This window comes from Arvicola amphibius, chromosome 4, assembly GCF_903992535.2.
Source record: "Arvicola amphibius chromosome 4, mArvAmp1.2, whole genome shotgun sequence".
NCBI lineage: Eukaryota > Metazoa > Chordata > Mammalia > Rodentia > Cricetidae > Arvicola > Arvicola amphibius.
Window position 1 is genome coordinate 50,130,128 of NC_052050.1, and position 16,456 is coordinate 50,146,583.

Below are 16,456 nucleotides of genomic sequence, written 5' to 3' on the forward strand. Positions count from 1 at the left end.
TGGTGGCTCACAACCTCCTTTAACTTAACTCCAGCTCTCTGGAATCAATGCTCTCTTCTGGCCTCCACAGGCACCTACACTTTCATGTGTACAGACACAGATAAACATCAAATAAAAAATAAAATCTTGAACAAACACACACAAAAAAAACTTATTTATTGTCCTAAGTTAATAACCCAATGAAAACATGTTTTCCTTCTTATACACATTACTAGGAGTCAAAGCTAGGGTCCCGGTGCATAACGTCTCAAAGTCTTGTCTTTGATAAGAAGGACATAGCGGGAAAAACATATGTATTCACACTGAACTTGATCTGAATAAATAAATACTCAAAAATAGCCAAGAAAACTTCAAAGAATGATTAAGAATTTTTGGCTCTTTAAATACTAAAACATTATGAAGTAGAGCAAAACAATAAATGTAACTGTGCAGCATGACTACAGTATCATTAACTGAATACTGAATCCGGTATGATAAAAAACAATAGCTAGCCATTTATCTGATTCCTTACACCAAAATAAAATCTCATAATCAAATATTTAAAAGTAAACAGCATAAAATAGCAGACAGAACATAAACTTTGATGCCCCAAAGAAAAACACTGATAATCAAATCACATAAAATTTGAAAATGCTCCCATATACCAATACATCTAAATCAAAAAAACAAGCTGGCAGAAAAGTTTGCTGTTCTTGTTTCACATAACAAAGGTCAATTTCTCCACACAGAAAAAAGACTCAGGTTCAATGTCATATATGGCTATAAACACTTCACACCCTATGTGCCAGACCTTCCTGGAAAAAAAACTTGGTATAAGCCAGGTGGTCCACGCTCTCAGAAGGCAGAGGCAGGCAGATGTCTGTGAGTTCTAGGCTAGCCTGGTCTACAGAGCAAGTTCCAGGATAGGCAGGGCTACATAAAGAAATCCTGCCTCAAAAAAAATGAAATAAAATAACTTGTTACTTGCATTAAAATGTTTAAATGTGCACAACAGAAATGCCACTCAAAGCCATGCACAAGAACATGTGAAGATAAGCAGGGCACAAGGATACTCACTACAGAACTGGGATGGCACAACTACCACAAAAGGGAAAGCTTTCTAAATAACAGTGTATCAACATCAACAAAAATGAATGATTTTTAAAATATTCACAAGTGGGTGTACTAGCAAGCACCCATTGTCCCAACACATGGTAGGGTAAGGCAGAAGGATCATTTAACTCCTGTACTCAGAAACTTTGTGAGGTCAAGTTTTAGCAAACAAAGGATGGAAATAATGACATAATAATCTAGTGGTTTATAGCTTTTTAATTTGTGTGTGTGTGTGTGTGTGTGTGTGTGTTTTGCTTTCACATATGTATGTGTACCATATGTATGCCTGGTGCCCAAGGAGCCAGAAGTGGGCATGAAAAGTCTCTGAAACTGGAGCTACAGTTGTGAGCCACTGTAGCAGACATTTCTGTCCGGCCACCTCCCAAATAATCACATGGAGATTTCTTATTAATTATAAAAGCTCGGTCATTGCTTACGCTTGTTACTACCTCTTATAACTTAACTCATTAACCGTTTGTCTTTTTGTGAACTGTCATCCTAACCAAAGTGAAGTGTTATCTCACTATGGTTTTATCTTTGTATTCCTTGACTAGTGATACAAAGAATTTTTTCATCAGCCACTTGTATATGTTCTTTTAAGAAAAGTCTGTTCAAATATTTTGTCCTTTTTTAATTAGGTCGTTTTCTTACTACTAAGCTCCTTATATTTGGGGAGTATTAATCTTCAACCAAATGCATCACTTCTGGACATTGTCTCCCATCTGTGAACTTCCCTCTTCGCTCTACTGGTTTCCTCTGCTGCATAGCTTTTTAGTTAGGTGTAATCTCATTTACCCGCTTTTGCTTTCATTGCCTGTGCTTTTGAGGTTATATCCCAAACAAATCATTGCCCAGATAAATGCAGGTATTTTCCCCAAATTTTCTTGTAGCAGTTTCATAACTTTGTCTTACATTTAGGTCTTTGATCTACTTTCCGTTTATTTTTCTTTATGGTGTGACATAAGTATCTAATTTTTCCTCGGCATAAGGATATACAGTTGCCTCTAACTTCCATTGAAGCAACAATCATCTTTTGTTCACTGTTATGTTGGGTTTTTTTTTTTTTTTGGTTTTTTGAGGGTTTTGTTGTTGTTGTTGTTGTTGTTGTTTTTGGTTTGGTTTGGTTTTTTGTGTGTGTTTTTTCTAGACAGTAGCTAGGAGCCAGTCCTCAAACTCGCTCTGTAGACCAGGCTGGCCTCAAACTCACAGAGATCCGCCTGCCTCTGCCTCCCGAGTGCTGGGATTAAAGGCATGTACCACCACTGCCTGGCCATTGTTATGTTCTTACCACCTTAGTGGCTATAATAGTATGGATTTAAGAATATGGATTGATTTAATCCCAGCACTCGGGAGGCAGAGGCAGGCGGATCTCTGTGAGTTCGAGGCCAGCCTGGTCTACAAGAGCTAGTTCCAGGACGGGCTTTAAAAAAGCTACAGAGAAACCCTGTCTCGAAAAACCAAAAAAAGAAAAAAAAAAGAATATGGATTGATTTATGTCTGGTTTGTTGTGTGTTCTGGTGCTAGGGATTGAACCCAACTCCTTGAACATGCTAAGCAAGAACCTACATTCATCCCAAGCCTATGGGTGTTTTTGCGCTAATCCCATGCTTATCTAATTACAATAGTTTTATAATGTTAAATATAATACTGGAGTGGCAGCAGATGATACAGGAAGATGACATATAATTACCCTTAAGGAATGAGGTTTATTAGGAAAAAGGGCCTCCAGTTCATGATCTGGCCTCAAGATAGTAGGAAGCCCATTAGAAAGGAAAGGGTTCAAACTATGCAAGAGGTCATGACAGGGCCTTAAAAGAAAGGAAATTTCCCTTTAATTCCTGGAGAAAAGGTTTATTAAGAAGAGAGCAGGAAAAAATGGCTCAGCACTTAAGAGTACTGGCTGCTCTTCAGAGGACCAAGGTTCAATTCCCAACACCTACATGGTAGCTCACAACTGCTTGTAACTCCAGTTCCAGGGTATCTGACACCCTCATGCAGGAAAAACACCAAAGCACATTTAAAAAAAAAAAAGCTTGTTAAAGAGCACATGCTGCTCTTCCAGAGGTCCCAGCACCTCACAACCACCTATTAATTCCAGCTTCAGAGAATCCAGCACTACATGCATGAGCACAAACATGAAAACAAATCTAAAAAAAAAAAAAAGTTAAGAGGGCCAGGTGGCAGTGGTGCACACCTTTAAACCTAGAACATTCAGGGACAGTTTGGTCTACAGAGTGAGTTCCAGAACAGCCAGGACTACATGGGGAAACCCTGTCTCAACACCCTCCCCTCAAATAGAATAAGAGATGGATAGTCACCACTAGGAGTTTGGGATAGAAGTCAAAGAACTTCTCTAGCTAAACCCACTGATAAGAGTCTCCAAAGAAACCCCTCAACAAAGAGATCCCTGCCTTGTTTAATATACATACAACATTTTAGAGGCTGGTGGGAGTGCTACATGACATGATTTAGTTCAACACGGGTCACGTGACAAAGAGTGAGAAAGAATCAGATGTAAATGAAGAGCTGTCAAGTCACAGTACAGATTGCTTCTTAACTTTCCCAGGGAGCTACAGGTAGGTGTGGCCATCTCTTTAGGCTGTGGGAAATAGGCTTAAGAACGACCACTATAAAGTGTAAAGTGGCAATATGTAGTATATTTTGAAATCAGGTAAGATGATACTGATTTTCTTTTTACTCAAGACCAATTGACTACTCAGAGACTCCACAGGTTCCCTGCAAATTTTAAGACTTTTTTCCTATTTCTCTAATGAACACCATTAATATTTTGAGGGCTACAAAGAATAACTAGAAGCTTCCAGCAGTGTAGACAAAGCCATTTGGTTTTTTTTTTTTTTTTTTTTTTTTAAAGACAGGTTTCTTAAGTAGCTTTGGCTATCTTGTAGACCAGGCTGGCCTCAAACTCAGAGATCTACCTGCCTCTGCCTCCCGGGAGCTGGGATTAAAGGTATGCACCACCACTGACAGAATTTTTATTGTTTTTGTTTTTTAACGTGGACATTTTCAACAGTGTTAATCCTTCCAACTCATGAACACTGGATACTCTCATTTATTTGTACCCTCTTTCATCAAAGTTTTGTAATTTTTAGTTTTGAGATGGCTCCCCTCCTTTGCTCTTATTATCTTTTTTTGTTTTTGTTTTATTTTTCAAAACAGGGTTTCTCTGTAGCTTTGGATCCTGTCCTGGAACTAGCCCTTGTAGACCAGGCTAGCCTCCAACTCAAGATCTGCCTGCCTCTGCCTCCCGAGTGCTGGAATTGAAGGCACTCAGTTGCTATTATTATCTTCTATAGTTATTATAAGTGAAAATTGTTTTTTTCAAGATAGAGGGAAGTACATAAAAATACAACAGGGTTTTTTGTTTGCTTGTTTGTTTGTTAAGGGTAAGAAGCTATTTTTTTCTTTCCTATTCACTGATTTTTGCAGTGTTAGAGATTAAATCTACATCTAAAGCTCCACTTCTGAATATTGCTATTTGAGGAGCCAAATTACTCTGGGGATGTTTTATATTCGAGTCAGAGAGACAGTTTAACTTCTTCCTTCTCAATCTGGACACCCTTTATTGCTTTCTCTTACCTAACTGCTCTGATTAGGACCTGCCTTGTCTGTATCAAACAGAAGTGATAAAATGACCACCACTGTCTGTTTCCAATTTCAATGGTTTCCCATTCAGGATGTTAGTTGTGGATTTTGTCAAAATTGGTAGTTATTATGTTATTAATTCTATACCTAATTTGTTGAGTTTTTGCCAAGGGATACTGACTTTTATCAAATTCTTTTCCTGCATCTATTAAAATAATCACCCTATGGTTTTGTCATTATTCTCTTGATATGATCACCCATATTTACATGTGTTGAACCATCTTTGCACTTTTGAATGAATCCCACTTTACCATGGTGAATTATCTTTTTTAATATGCAACTAGATTTTGCTCACTAGCTCAATGAAGATTTCTGCATCTGTGTTCAAGAGTAATTGTTTTGTTTTTTGAGACAGGACTTCACTATACCACCTTTGAACTCACAGGGATCCACCCACCTCTGCCTAAGTGCGGGCATTACAGACATGCAGCACCATGCTAGGCTTTTTCTTGTATCATGTCTGGTTTAGGTATCAAAGTAATGCAGGCACTGAAGAGAAAACTTGGAAGGAGTCCTTTCCCCTTTCCAAATTTTTAAAGAGGTTTTGCAGAACTGGTATTGTCTTTTAGATACTTGACGGAACTCATCAGTGAAGTCTCAGACCCTGGGCTTATTCTATGACAAACTTTTACTGATTCAATCTTACTCATTACTGGACTGTTCTCCATAATTCAATCTTGGTAAATTGCAGCATCCATGAACTTACTTCTCCGTTTGTCAAAAATTCTTTATAACTCAAGGCTGTATTCATGTATCATTCTCTCCAATATGAATAGGATATAGTGAGTGAAAGGTCTGTGTTACCTAACTTTCTGAATAGTGCAAGATATCTCTACTATGTCTAATCAAAATATTGAGAAATATCTGAATGAGAAAATGAGACCATATTATCATAACTGCCTGTTTTCATGTCAGTTTCTTTCAAAAAGTATCTATTGTTCACATTTACTCTAGGACAAGTATTATGCTGGAAATACCACCATCACTCAGACAAGCTGCCTCTTCCTCACGGTATTTGTATTCACCGACTTTTATGTTAAAGAAGTATTCTAGAGCCAGGCGGCTTTAATCCCAGCAGAGGCAGAGGCAGATAGATCTCTGTGAGTTCAAGGCCAGCTTGGTCTACAAGAGCTAGTTCCAGGCCAGGCTCTAAAACTACAGCAAAACCCTGTCTCGAGAAACAAACAAACAAACAAAAAAGTATTCTGTAATATCTGCAACAGCCATTATCAACAAATTGTTTCAGAAATGAAAGTAGCCAGGTGGTGGTGGCACAAGTCTTTAACTCCAGAACTCAGGAGGCAGAGCAGGCAGATCTCTGTGAGTTCAAGGCTAGCCTGGTTTACAGAATGAGTTCAAGGACAGCAAAGGCTACCCAGAGAAATGTGTCTCAAAAACATAACAACAAAATAAAAGTATTGGGCTGGGTGTAGTGGTGTATGCCTCTAATCCCAGCACCACAGAGTCCGAAACAGGTGAATCTCAAGTTTCAGGACAATCAGGGCTACTGAGAGAAACCCTATGTGTGTGGAGGCAGTGGGGGTATTGATTATCAAGACTCTCTAATGTGTTCAGCTCCCATCAGTTTGATGATTCTTTTCAGGAAACATAAGAATGTGGCTTCTGAATAAAGTTTATTTTTTATAAAAGAAGCAATACCCAGAAGACCAGTGACAGCTCATCCTTCAAGTCCCAACAATCACTGCCACAGTGCAGTGACTTCATCTCTTTAGTCCTCAGCCTCATTCATAAACTGAGAATGATGACTACTCTCTAGGACTTCTTTTGAATATAGTTGTGTGACTTTCTACTATTTTCCATAGGTTAAGTATATCTAGAGAATACCAGGTTCCAGGTTCCAATAAAAGTCACTAACTGGAGTTTGCCTGAAAAAGAATCTAAAGAATGGTAAGTAAATTCTAGCCATGTAATAAAAGCCGTAAACCAAACACTTAGAAAGAACACAACATTACCATCAAATTGCTTCAGACTGACATGTAAAAAAATGCTTGTGATTTCCTCTGGGGGATCCTAGCAAATAAAACTAAAGCAGTTATAGTATGGCAAACCTTACTTTAGTTAAAAGAAAAATACATATCCAGTAAAAATTAGGAGGTGGCAAGCTTTCTTCTCCAGAAGGAACAGAAAGTAGACTACCAATCAAAAATGCCACTATATATATATATATATATATATATATATATATATATATGAGGTAACCCAGACCCAGAAAGACAAATATCATATATACTCACACATAAAGTGGCTTTTAGACATAAAGCAAAGAACAAACAGCCTACAATTCACAATCCCAGAGAACTAGACAATAAAGAGGACCCTAAGAGAGACATGCATGGATCTAATCTACATGGGAAGTAGAAAAAGACAAGATCTCCTGAGTAAACTGGGCGCATGGGGACCATGGGAGAGGGCAAAAGGGGAAGAGAAAGAAAGGGAGGGGAGGGGAAAGAAAGAGAGAGGAGCGGAGAAAAATATATAGCTCAATAAAAACAATTTTTAAAAAATACCACTATCTGCTTTCTTGCTTGGCATCCTCAAAGTTCAAGGCTATTCCCTCACTAAATCAACAACGTATAGAAGGCAGGCTATCTATCATTCATCTTTATATTCCCCAAACACATCATTATCTGACACAATTGTACTACACAAAATAAACAATAAAAGTTTACAGATATTCTTATAAAGATTAAACTCAATTTAATGACTATACATGAAGAGACTATCAGGCTGAAAAAAGGGCTCAAGAGTGTTCACTGCTCTTGCACAGGAACTGAGTTGGATTCCTTCCCTGTCTATTTGGCCTCAGCCCTGGAAGCAGAAACTGCTTGTGTCTAGCAAGCTGTAGTACTATATTCTTTAAGGTCTCCTTTTGTACTAGTAAGTGGCCTATTAACTCTTTACATTAAACTTTCCCTTTAAATTTTAAAATGAAATCCAGGTGGATTAAAGAAAAACACGTACCTGGCGATGGTGGCACACGCCTTTAATCCCAGAGCTTGGGAGGCACAGGCAGGCGAATTTCGGTTCTGAATTCAAGGTCAATCTGGTCTACAGAGTTCCAGGCCAGAAGCCCTACACAAAGAAACCTTGTCTTGGGGAAAAAGAAATGAGAGAGAGAGAAAGAGAGACAATAAAAGTATTGAGAAATAGGAGGTGGGAAGATCCTTCTAATCCAGAAACCTTAAGATCATAAACTTAAAAAAAAAAAAAAAAAAAGGTCAGAGATTGGCATGATGGCACACGCTTTTAATTCCAGCACTTGGGAAGCAGAGGCAGGGGAATCTCTGAGTTTGATGCCAGCCTGGTCTACAGAGTGAGTTCCAGGACAGTCAAAGGTACACAGAGAAACCCTGTCTCAAAAACAAAAAACAAACAAAATAACAACAAAAAGGTCAATTGCAAAAAAATTGCTTTTTGTACAATTTTTTAAAAGGTAGGTAAATAACAAACTAGGAAAACAAAATATCTAATACATAGCAAAAACCTAGTACAGTTTATAGAGCACTCCTCTAATTTAACAAGAAAAGAAAGCTGAGAGTGCTCATCAGTATTTTGCCACACAAGCAGAAGGACCTGAGTTCAATTCCCCATCATCCACACAAAAAGCAAGCCAGAGATACACATCTATAATCCCAGCTCTTGGGAAACAAAGACAGCAGGCTCTCTGGGGCTTGCTGACCAGCAAATCTCACCAATTTCAGTTGTAACCAGTTGCTCAGTTCTAACCAGCAAGTGCCAAGTTCAGTAAGAGACCCTGCCTCATAAAATGAGAAAGGCTTAAAAGGACATCTCATGTCAGTCTCTGACATCCATGCACATGTGTGCATGCACCTGCAAATACACAAAAACATATACACCACACACACAGGAAAAAACTAATTAGCAAGTATAATTCAATGGGAAAAATGATATAATAGTCAATTTACAACAAGAACTTAGTCAATGAGGGCCAGCCAGCCAGTTCAGTGAATGAAGTAACTAGCCACACAAGACTAGGGAGCTAGCTGAATCTGATCCTTAGAACCCATGAAGAAATAGAAGAGAAAACCACCTCTCACAAACTGTCTTTGGGGCTGGAGAGATGGCTCAGAGGGTAAGAGCACTGGCTGCTCTTCCAGAGGTCCCGAGTTCAATTCCCAGCAACCACATGGTGGCTCACAACCATCTGTAATGAGACCTGGTGCATTCCTTGCCAGCAGTACATTGTATGCTTAAATAAATAAATAAATAAATAAATAATATTTAAAAAAAAAAAACAAACTGTCTTTGACACCTCAGAAGCACTGTGCTATGAGCACACGTACCCCCAAACCATTAAATAAAGTAATAAAAAGAATTAAGTACAGTAACACAAACATGCCCTACCTGCAAACAATATAATCGCTAAGGCTCAGGGAAGGAACACTTACCTGGTATATACAAAGAACCTGGGCTCATTCCACAGCTCCATGAAAATGAAGAAGAGAATCAATCTACTTTTTAAAGCCACCATTTGTCATCTACCTGCTTCAAACCCTTCAAAGGTATCTCTTTCATCTCTAAAGATAAGACCACTAACACCTCACACCTTCTCTCTGCTTGCCCCAAGAGAGGGACTCCTGCTCCATCAGACAGGAACACCAGGACCACCTCCTCTAAACGGCCAAACCCGCAAACGTGTTGGACTGTGTGCCCCTCACAGGTCCTCAGGCAGAATTTTGGGATTCCTTAACTCCTCTATCAGTGGTCAAATATCCAATGCCGTCAGCAAACCCCTCAGGCTATTATCTCAAAATAAAGTTCCCAACAATTATCTTAGTCCAGACTCCACCTTTTCCTGGATTCAGGCCTCCCTTAAATCCTAGTGCCAATCCAACAACCAAAGCAATGTGGGTTTTTGTTTGTCTGTGGTTTTTGTTTATTCGTTTGTGGGTTGTTACTTTGTTTTTCGAGGCAGGTTCCCCCTCTGTAGCCCAGGCTGGCCTCAAATATTGTGGCAATTCTTCTGCTTCAGTCTTCCATGCTGGGTTACAGCACTTTTTTTGTTATGTCCAACCGTATCACTCTTCCACTTAAAACCTTTTCAATGTTTTCCCCTAGTGAAATGATTGATTCACCTGTTCATTTTTACAGAGTGAAACCGATCTTTAAAATGTTTCTGCAGCCCTCCCTATCTCTGTGACTGGCTCACCCTCACTCTGCTAACACCACTCCGGCCACAGCTGCCTCTTCAGTATGCTAGCTATGTCCTGGCGAAGCTTTGCCTCATGGCTAATTCCACTTCGTCCTTCAGGTCTCTGCATAAATTTTATCTGTATCGGAATATCTGTATCAGGAATCACTATTCCTACAATTCATTTAAAACCAACCCCAGGGCTAGTGAGAAGGCTTAGCAGTTAAGATCATTTGTAACTCTTGCAGAGGACCCAAGATTAGTTCCTACCCTCCACACCAGGTAGTTCAAACTGTAACTCTTACTCTCGGGAATCGAACACCCTCTTCTGGCTTCTGGGAACCTGACCTACCCCACAAGCACATATACACTTAAGTAATCAAAATAAATAAATAAAACAAGCCCAATGCTTCCTAGGACCCTGCTCTGCTGTTTTAAAGAGCATTTATTGGCTAAGAATGTATATAACCTGTGTATGTTCAGTACCTGATTCCCTTCATTAAAGCAGGGCTGTTTATTACCTGTCATGCTCACTGATGGATTATAATTACCAGAATTGTGCCTGACAAGTAGTTCACATTAGTAATAGTTAAATAAATGCTTTTACACCCGTCTGTGGAATAATCTAATTAATGACTAAATGACTACCTAGGAACAGAGACTGGATTTGGTTTGACTTATCTCTATATTTCTTAGAGACTAACAGAGGGGTTAGCATAGTCCAGGCACCAAAATATTAATTAAAGAACACCTCAGGGGGCTGGAGAGATGGCTCAGAGGTTAAGAGCACTGACTGCTCTTCTAGAGGTCCTGAGTTCAATTTCCAGCAACCACATGGTGGCTCACAGCCATCTATAATGAGACCTGGTGCCCTCTTCTGGCATGCAAGCACACATGGAAGGAATGTTGTATATATAATAAATAAACAAATCTTTAAAAAAAAAAAAGAACACCTCAGGTATGGTAGGCATACTTGTAATCCCAGCACTTAGGACATGAGGTAGGACCACTGTTAGCTTGAGGTGAACCAGAGCTATGCAGTGAATCCAAGACTAACTTGCACTACCTACCAGGAGAGTGTAACAGCCATCCAGAGCTTCTAATGAGGAAATCTACCTTCTCATATACCTTGGCAGGTATATAATTGATATTTTTTTTTAGCTTAAACTAGCAGCAGCTTTAAGATTTAAATCCATCAGGACATATCCTTTTAACTCAGTAGTCTCACAGATATAAAAGCAAGAGTACTAGTGGTTTAGGCCTGCAATTGCAGCTACTAAATAAGCTAAGGCTGGAGGATCTTAAGTTCAAGGACTGCTGTGTTAGAGTAAGGCCTTGTGTCAAAAGTTAAAAGAAACTAGAACTATAGCTCAGTAATATAGTGCTTGCTTAGCATGTACAAGGTACTGGATTCAAACCTCAGTAGAAAAAAAGTACACCATCTTAGCACTGCTTATAAAATGAAGAGATTAGCAACCAACCAGCGCATCAGTGGAAACACACAGCCAGGCAGTCATCCCAATACTCCAGAGGATACAGCAGGAGAACATCATGAATTGGAGGCCAGTTTGGCTAGACTGGAACTTTGTCCCAATAATAAAAATAAAAATAGGGGTTGGAGAGATAGCTCAACAATTAAGAGAACTGATTATTCTTCCAGAGGACCTGGGTTCAATACCCAGTACTCACATGGTGGCTCACAACCACCTGTTAACTCCAGTTCCAGGGAGCCAGTTCTCTCTTCTAGCCTATGTGGGTATCAGGGACAGACATACAATACAAGCACACATAAAATAACAAAAATCATTAAAATAATAATGAATAAAAACAAGAAAATCCATCATGCACGCCACACACATGATGGAATACACTTTTAATAAGAAAAAGGCAGAGCTATAGTACAGAAACAGACAATGGTCCTTCTGCTCTAGTAAACAAACCAGAGGGTCCTGGAATCAAATGTTCTGTGTTTGAATCCTGCCTCTCTAACTTACTGTAGCTCCAGGCATGTTTAATTTCTCTGTGCTTCAGTTTCTTCATCAAAAACTAGAAGCTGTTACAGTAGCACCCCCTGCAATGGTTATGGCATGTCACATGGCCATGTAACCATTTACACACACACACACACACAGAGTAATAATAAGTAACATTTAAGTGAGATAAGAAAGTTGCAGACCTTTGTATGTAATACCCATCTATTTCAAAGATTAAAGGTAGCATGTCTATATAACAGAATAAAAAGCAGAACAGAAATCTCACCTCTGAGAAATGGAAAAATATACTTTTAACTAAGGGTTTTTTTCCTAATATATAAAACATCAATGGAGGACTAAAAAGATGGCTCAGCAGTTAAGACTGTTCTCCCAGAGAACCTGGGTTCAATTCCCAGCACCCAGGTGATGGCCCACAATCATCTGTAACTCTAGTCCGAGGGGGACCAGACACCCTTTTCTGACTCCAAAGGCCTCAGGCGAGCACGTGGTGTACAAACATGCATGCAAAACACCCAAACACATAAAAATAAATTTAAAAAAATAAAATAAAAGCATCAGAGGAGGCAGGCTTTGCAATGTTTTGAAGCTAGCACATATTATAAAATGTATAAATGAAGTTAAACATATCTACATCCTCAAATACTTAGCAGTTCTTTATGGGTAAACATTCAAATTCCTTTCTCCTAACATATAATTTTTAAATAGAGAGATTATGTGAAAAACAAAGGGGTCAGTGACATCACTCAGTAAGTAAATGTGACTTCTGTCAAGCCTGTCAACCTCAAAAACCACATAATGAAAAGAGAGAACCAACTCCCACACCTTGTCCTCTGACCTTGTGGCAAGTATACACACATATACAAACACACACAAATAAAGGTAATTTTTAAAAATTTAATTTTAATAAAGCAAAATCAGGACAAATGCTTCTAAGATATAGTTTAGCTTCAACTGAAGTCTGAAAATTTTTACACTTGTCTTTGAATTTTCAAGGGAAAATAATTTAATCAGTTGACATTGGTCTATTGAAATGCACCATCAAAAAAACCAAAACTTTCAAAAATTACAAAATAAGAAAAAATGTAAATGGCTACATCACATCTTGCCAATTACATACAAATCTACTCTTAATATACCATATCCTCATAAAAAACAAGCAAAGTATGTCAAAAGAAAAAGAGTCAGCAACTGCTACTGAGATGACAGGAAAGGAAAATAAAGTCCAAGACTAAATAGTTAAGTTTAATGTCAGTTTGACGCAAAGGAATTCTCCAACTCCTTTGTAGAGATTGAAATTCAAATGTGCTTTTAATTAAAGTTATCACCATGAATCCAACTAAAGAAAAAAACGAACTCCCCAAGATGAACTTCTAAGCATACACTGACACAAGGAACTCAAACATACCAAATTCTATCTCCCTTTGAGAACGATAGTTACGGTCACCCGTTTACATTAATTTACAATAAAAAATTACAATGTAAACTTGAAAAATAGGTAATAACCCGGAACTGGGAATAGCAAGAATTGAGAATATGAGATTCCTCAATGCTAATGTTTTCCTCGATGCTAGGAAGTGCTTAGTCACTTCTGCCTATTTGCAGGGAAGACCATTTTCTATCTTGATAGAGGCAGGAAATGTGGAGTCTAGACTCATGTCACCTGAGTTGTCCGTGGCAGGCAAAAGAAGGCATCAGCCAGTGAAGCATACCTACCAGAAGCCAGAGCTTTCTCTGTATTCTGCCTCTGTCTGCAGTAACAAAGAGGGTTGGGAAAGTTTTCTTCCCTGACACCAAATACAAAAGATGAGAATTAAAAGAAGGTCCAAAAAGCATCCCTGTTTCCTGACAGCCCACCACCTCTTCTCTTCTACTGGAATAAAACACCAAGCGAATTAAAGTCCAGGCTGGACATCACTCCTTAGGCAGCTAACAAAACCCCAATGTAGAGGCTAACAAGTTTAGGCGCACACTTCCCAGAGAGCAGCAAGAGCCTTAAAATCTGATAACATTGTTTCCAGTTCCCCCCAAGACAAGAACAAACAGAAAGATTTTCACAAAACCTAACTTCAAGAGACTACTCTTGCCAAAGACCAATTGAAGTACTTCCTGTGTCCAAGCACCTATCCCTACTTACACGTAAAAGATGCTAAGCACAAAGGCCAATTAGAGAAATACACCAACAAGAACTTTCTCAACTGGAAATTAAAAATAAAAAATCTGAAACAATGTGGCCAAAACTCTGAAGCACTCAGTCCGCTGAAAGGTCAGGAAGGGTTCTAACAAGCATTATGGCTTATATAGGGCAAGGCCTTGTTTCCCTTCCAAAAATATATGAGCACTATTAAATGACAAGTTTGTCCTGCACCTGTAAGTCTCCGCTACTGAGGCAGAAGGATAGCTCAGGAGTTTCAGGCCAGCGTGGTCAACGAAATGAGACCCCATCGCTTGAAAGGAAGAGACGAAATGGTGAAAAAGACTGATTCCTCGACTTTGGCTTTCTCGAGCACCGTTTTCGTTTCTAACACTCTCAAAATAATACTAAGCTATCCTTTTACAGATGAATGTTGCCATCTTTATCGCATGGCCCCCGGCTTGCCCATCTTTCTCGATAAAGAGGCATGAAACAAGCATTCCTCGTGCGTCAGAAAGTGAGGTCCTAAGAGACTAAGAAATGTGCCCGGGCTTACCATTCAGCTACACTACCACTCACAGAAGGCTACCAAATCGTTACCGATCCCAGTTACTTTTACAAGTCCCAGATCCCGGTGCAAAGAGCGCTGGCCTGAGGAGGCGGGGGCGGAGGTGGGGCGAGAGGGCACACCGCCACTCCAGCGCCGAGGGCTCGCTTTTTTTATTTTATTTTATTTTTCAACGAATATAGCACATGTTCTCGCTTGCCATCCTCCCCACGGGCGCAACCCACGTGCTAATCCCACGGCACCTTCCTCTCCGCGCTCCCCCGCCGGCTCCCCACGCCCTTCCCCGCTGCCGCCCGCGCCCGCGCCTCCCGCCCCCTCCCCAGCCGGGCTGCCCAGGCCCGCGACGCCCGCGCGCTCCCGCCTCCGGCCTCGCGGGTCACCCCCGGGCCCGCGCGCGTGCCCTTCCGGCCCCAAGGGCCCCCGCGACGCCGCGCCGGGCAGGCCGCGCCCGCCATGGTGGGCGCCTCACCGTCAGGCTGGGGAGCCGGGCCCGGCTGCGCCATGGCCAGGAGGCGGCCTCAGGGAACGGGGATGGGCGGGGAAGCGGAGTCCCGGGCTGCCACGGGCTCAGCTGGCGGAGGAGGCGTCGACCGAGCCGCGGCCGCCGCCGCCCAGGGAGGAACCGCTAAGGCTGGAGCCGCCGGCGCCGCCACAGCCCCGGGCAGAGACGGACCGGAGCGCCGACCTCCGCCTCCTCATCCTGACAGCGGGAAATAAGCAGTGCGCAGGCGCGGGGGGATGGGGCGGCACGTGACGTTGGCCTAAGGGGAGGGGAGGGGCCTCGGGAGGGAGGGAGGGAGACGGGGTGGGGGGGTCCGGGGACTGAGCATCAGTGGGAAGCTGCTGAGGAGAGCTAGGCGTGGTGGAGGCTGGTGGCGGGAAAGGCAAGGACTCTTGAAGCTCCTGGCTCCCAGAACTCAGCTCGCGAGCCCAGCCGCTGCTTCTTCTAGCTGTGTGACCTTGAGAGAGAGTGAGTCCCTTAACCTCACAACCTTGATACAGCACAGTAGCTAAGAAAAGTTTAAATGAGGCAATAAAGTAGGAAGAATTGTTATGGCCAGAACTTGGCCTGGACCCCAGGTCTGATGTACTTTCCATTAAGCCACTGTGTCTGACTCCTATGTGCCCCAGCCAGGGAAACTGCTGGAAATCTAAGCAGACGCAGTGCTTGCGTTCGTGACTGGAGAGGAGAAATCACACACAGAAACCACTGCCCGTATGCCAGGGCAAGAGAGCCAGCCCTAGGCTCCATTCTTTAAAGATTCCTCCAGCCCTGCCCAGACCTTGCTGCCTGTCTAAGGAGTCCACATAGTCTGGCACTTCAAGACCAAGTCCTCCTACCTTTCTGTGAGCCCGGAATTCCCTCCCCGCATGGCCAAAGCTTTGGTCTCTCCTTTCCTATAAGACAGTGTAGACATTTCCCAGAGTGCCAAAGGGCAGCTGTATTCGGAGGAGGTGGCATGGCGCGCTCAGACATTTGAGCTGCTCTGTGCATGTCCACAGATCCTTCGTGGTGCCAGACAGGTGAGGAAAGAAGGCAAGCTAGGGGCCAATAGCCAGAGCGCCTCTCAGCATCGAATTCAAGTGCACGTACCCCCGAAGTCTAGGAATCTGTGCTATTCTATGTCTTTAGTTTTCTCTCCTGCAGTCCCGGGGATTTAACCTTAAGCATAGTAGGCAAGCACTCCACCATTCAGCTATAGCCATAGCTCTTGTTCTATTTTTTGTTTTGAATCTCAGTCTCCCTAAATTTCCCAGGATGTCCTTGAATTTGCAACCTTCCCCCTTCAGCCTCCTGAGAAGCTGGGATTTCAGGGCTGGACCACCAAATCCTT

The 16,456-nt window shown here is 41.4% G+C and overlaps 1 protein-coding gene across 1 annotated transcript in view; it reads right to left on the reverse strand.

Moving 5' to 3' along the window:
- The window catches only part of Rabep1 (rabaptin, RAB GTPase binding effector protein 1), a 113,102-nt gene extending 97,778 nt beyond the window's left edge, over positions 1-15,324 (reverse strand). Inside the window, exon 1 of the mRNA XM_038327748.2 lies at positions 15,091-15,324. Within this exon, the coding sequence (XP_038183676.1) occupies positions 15,091-15,124 (34 nt within the window). The 5' untranslated portion in view covers positions 15,125-15,324. The remainder of the gene's footprint in view (positions 1-15,090) is intronic.
- Positions 15,325-16,456: the final 1,132 nt, after the last annotated feature.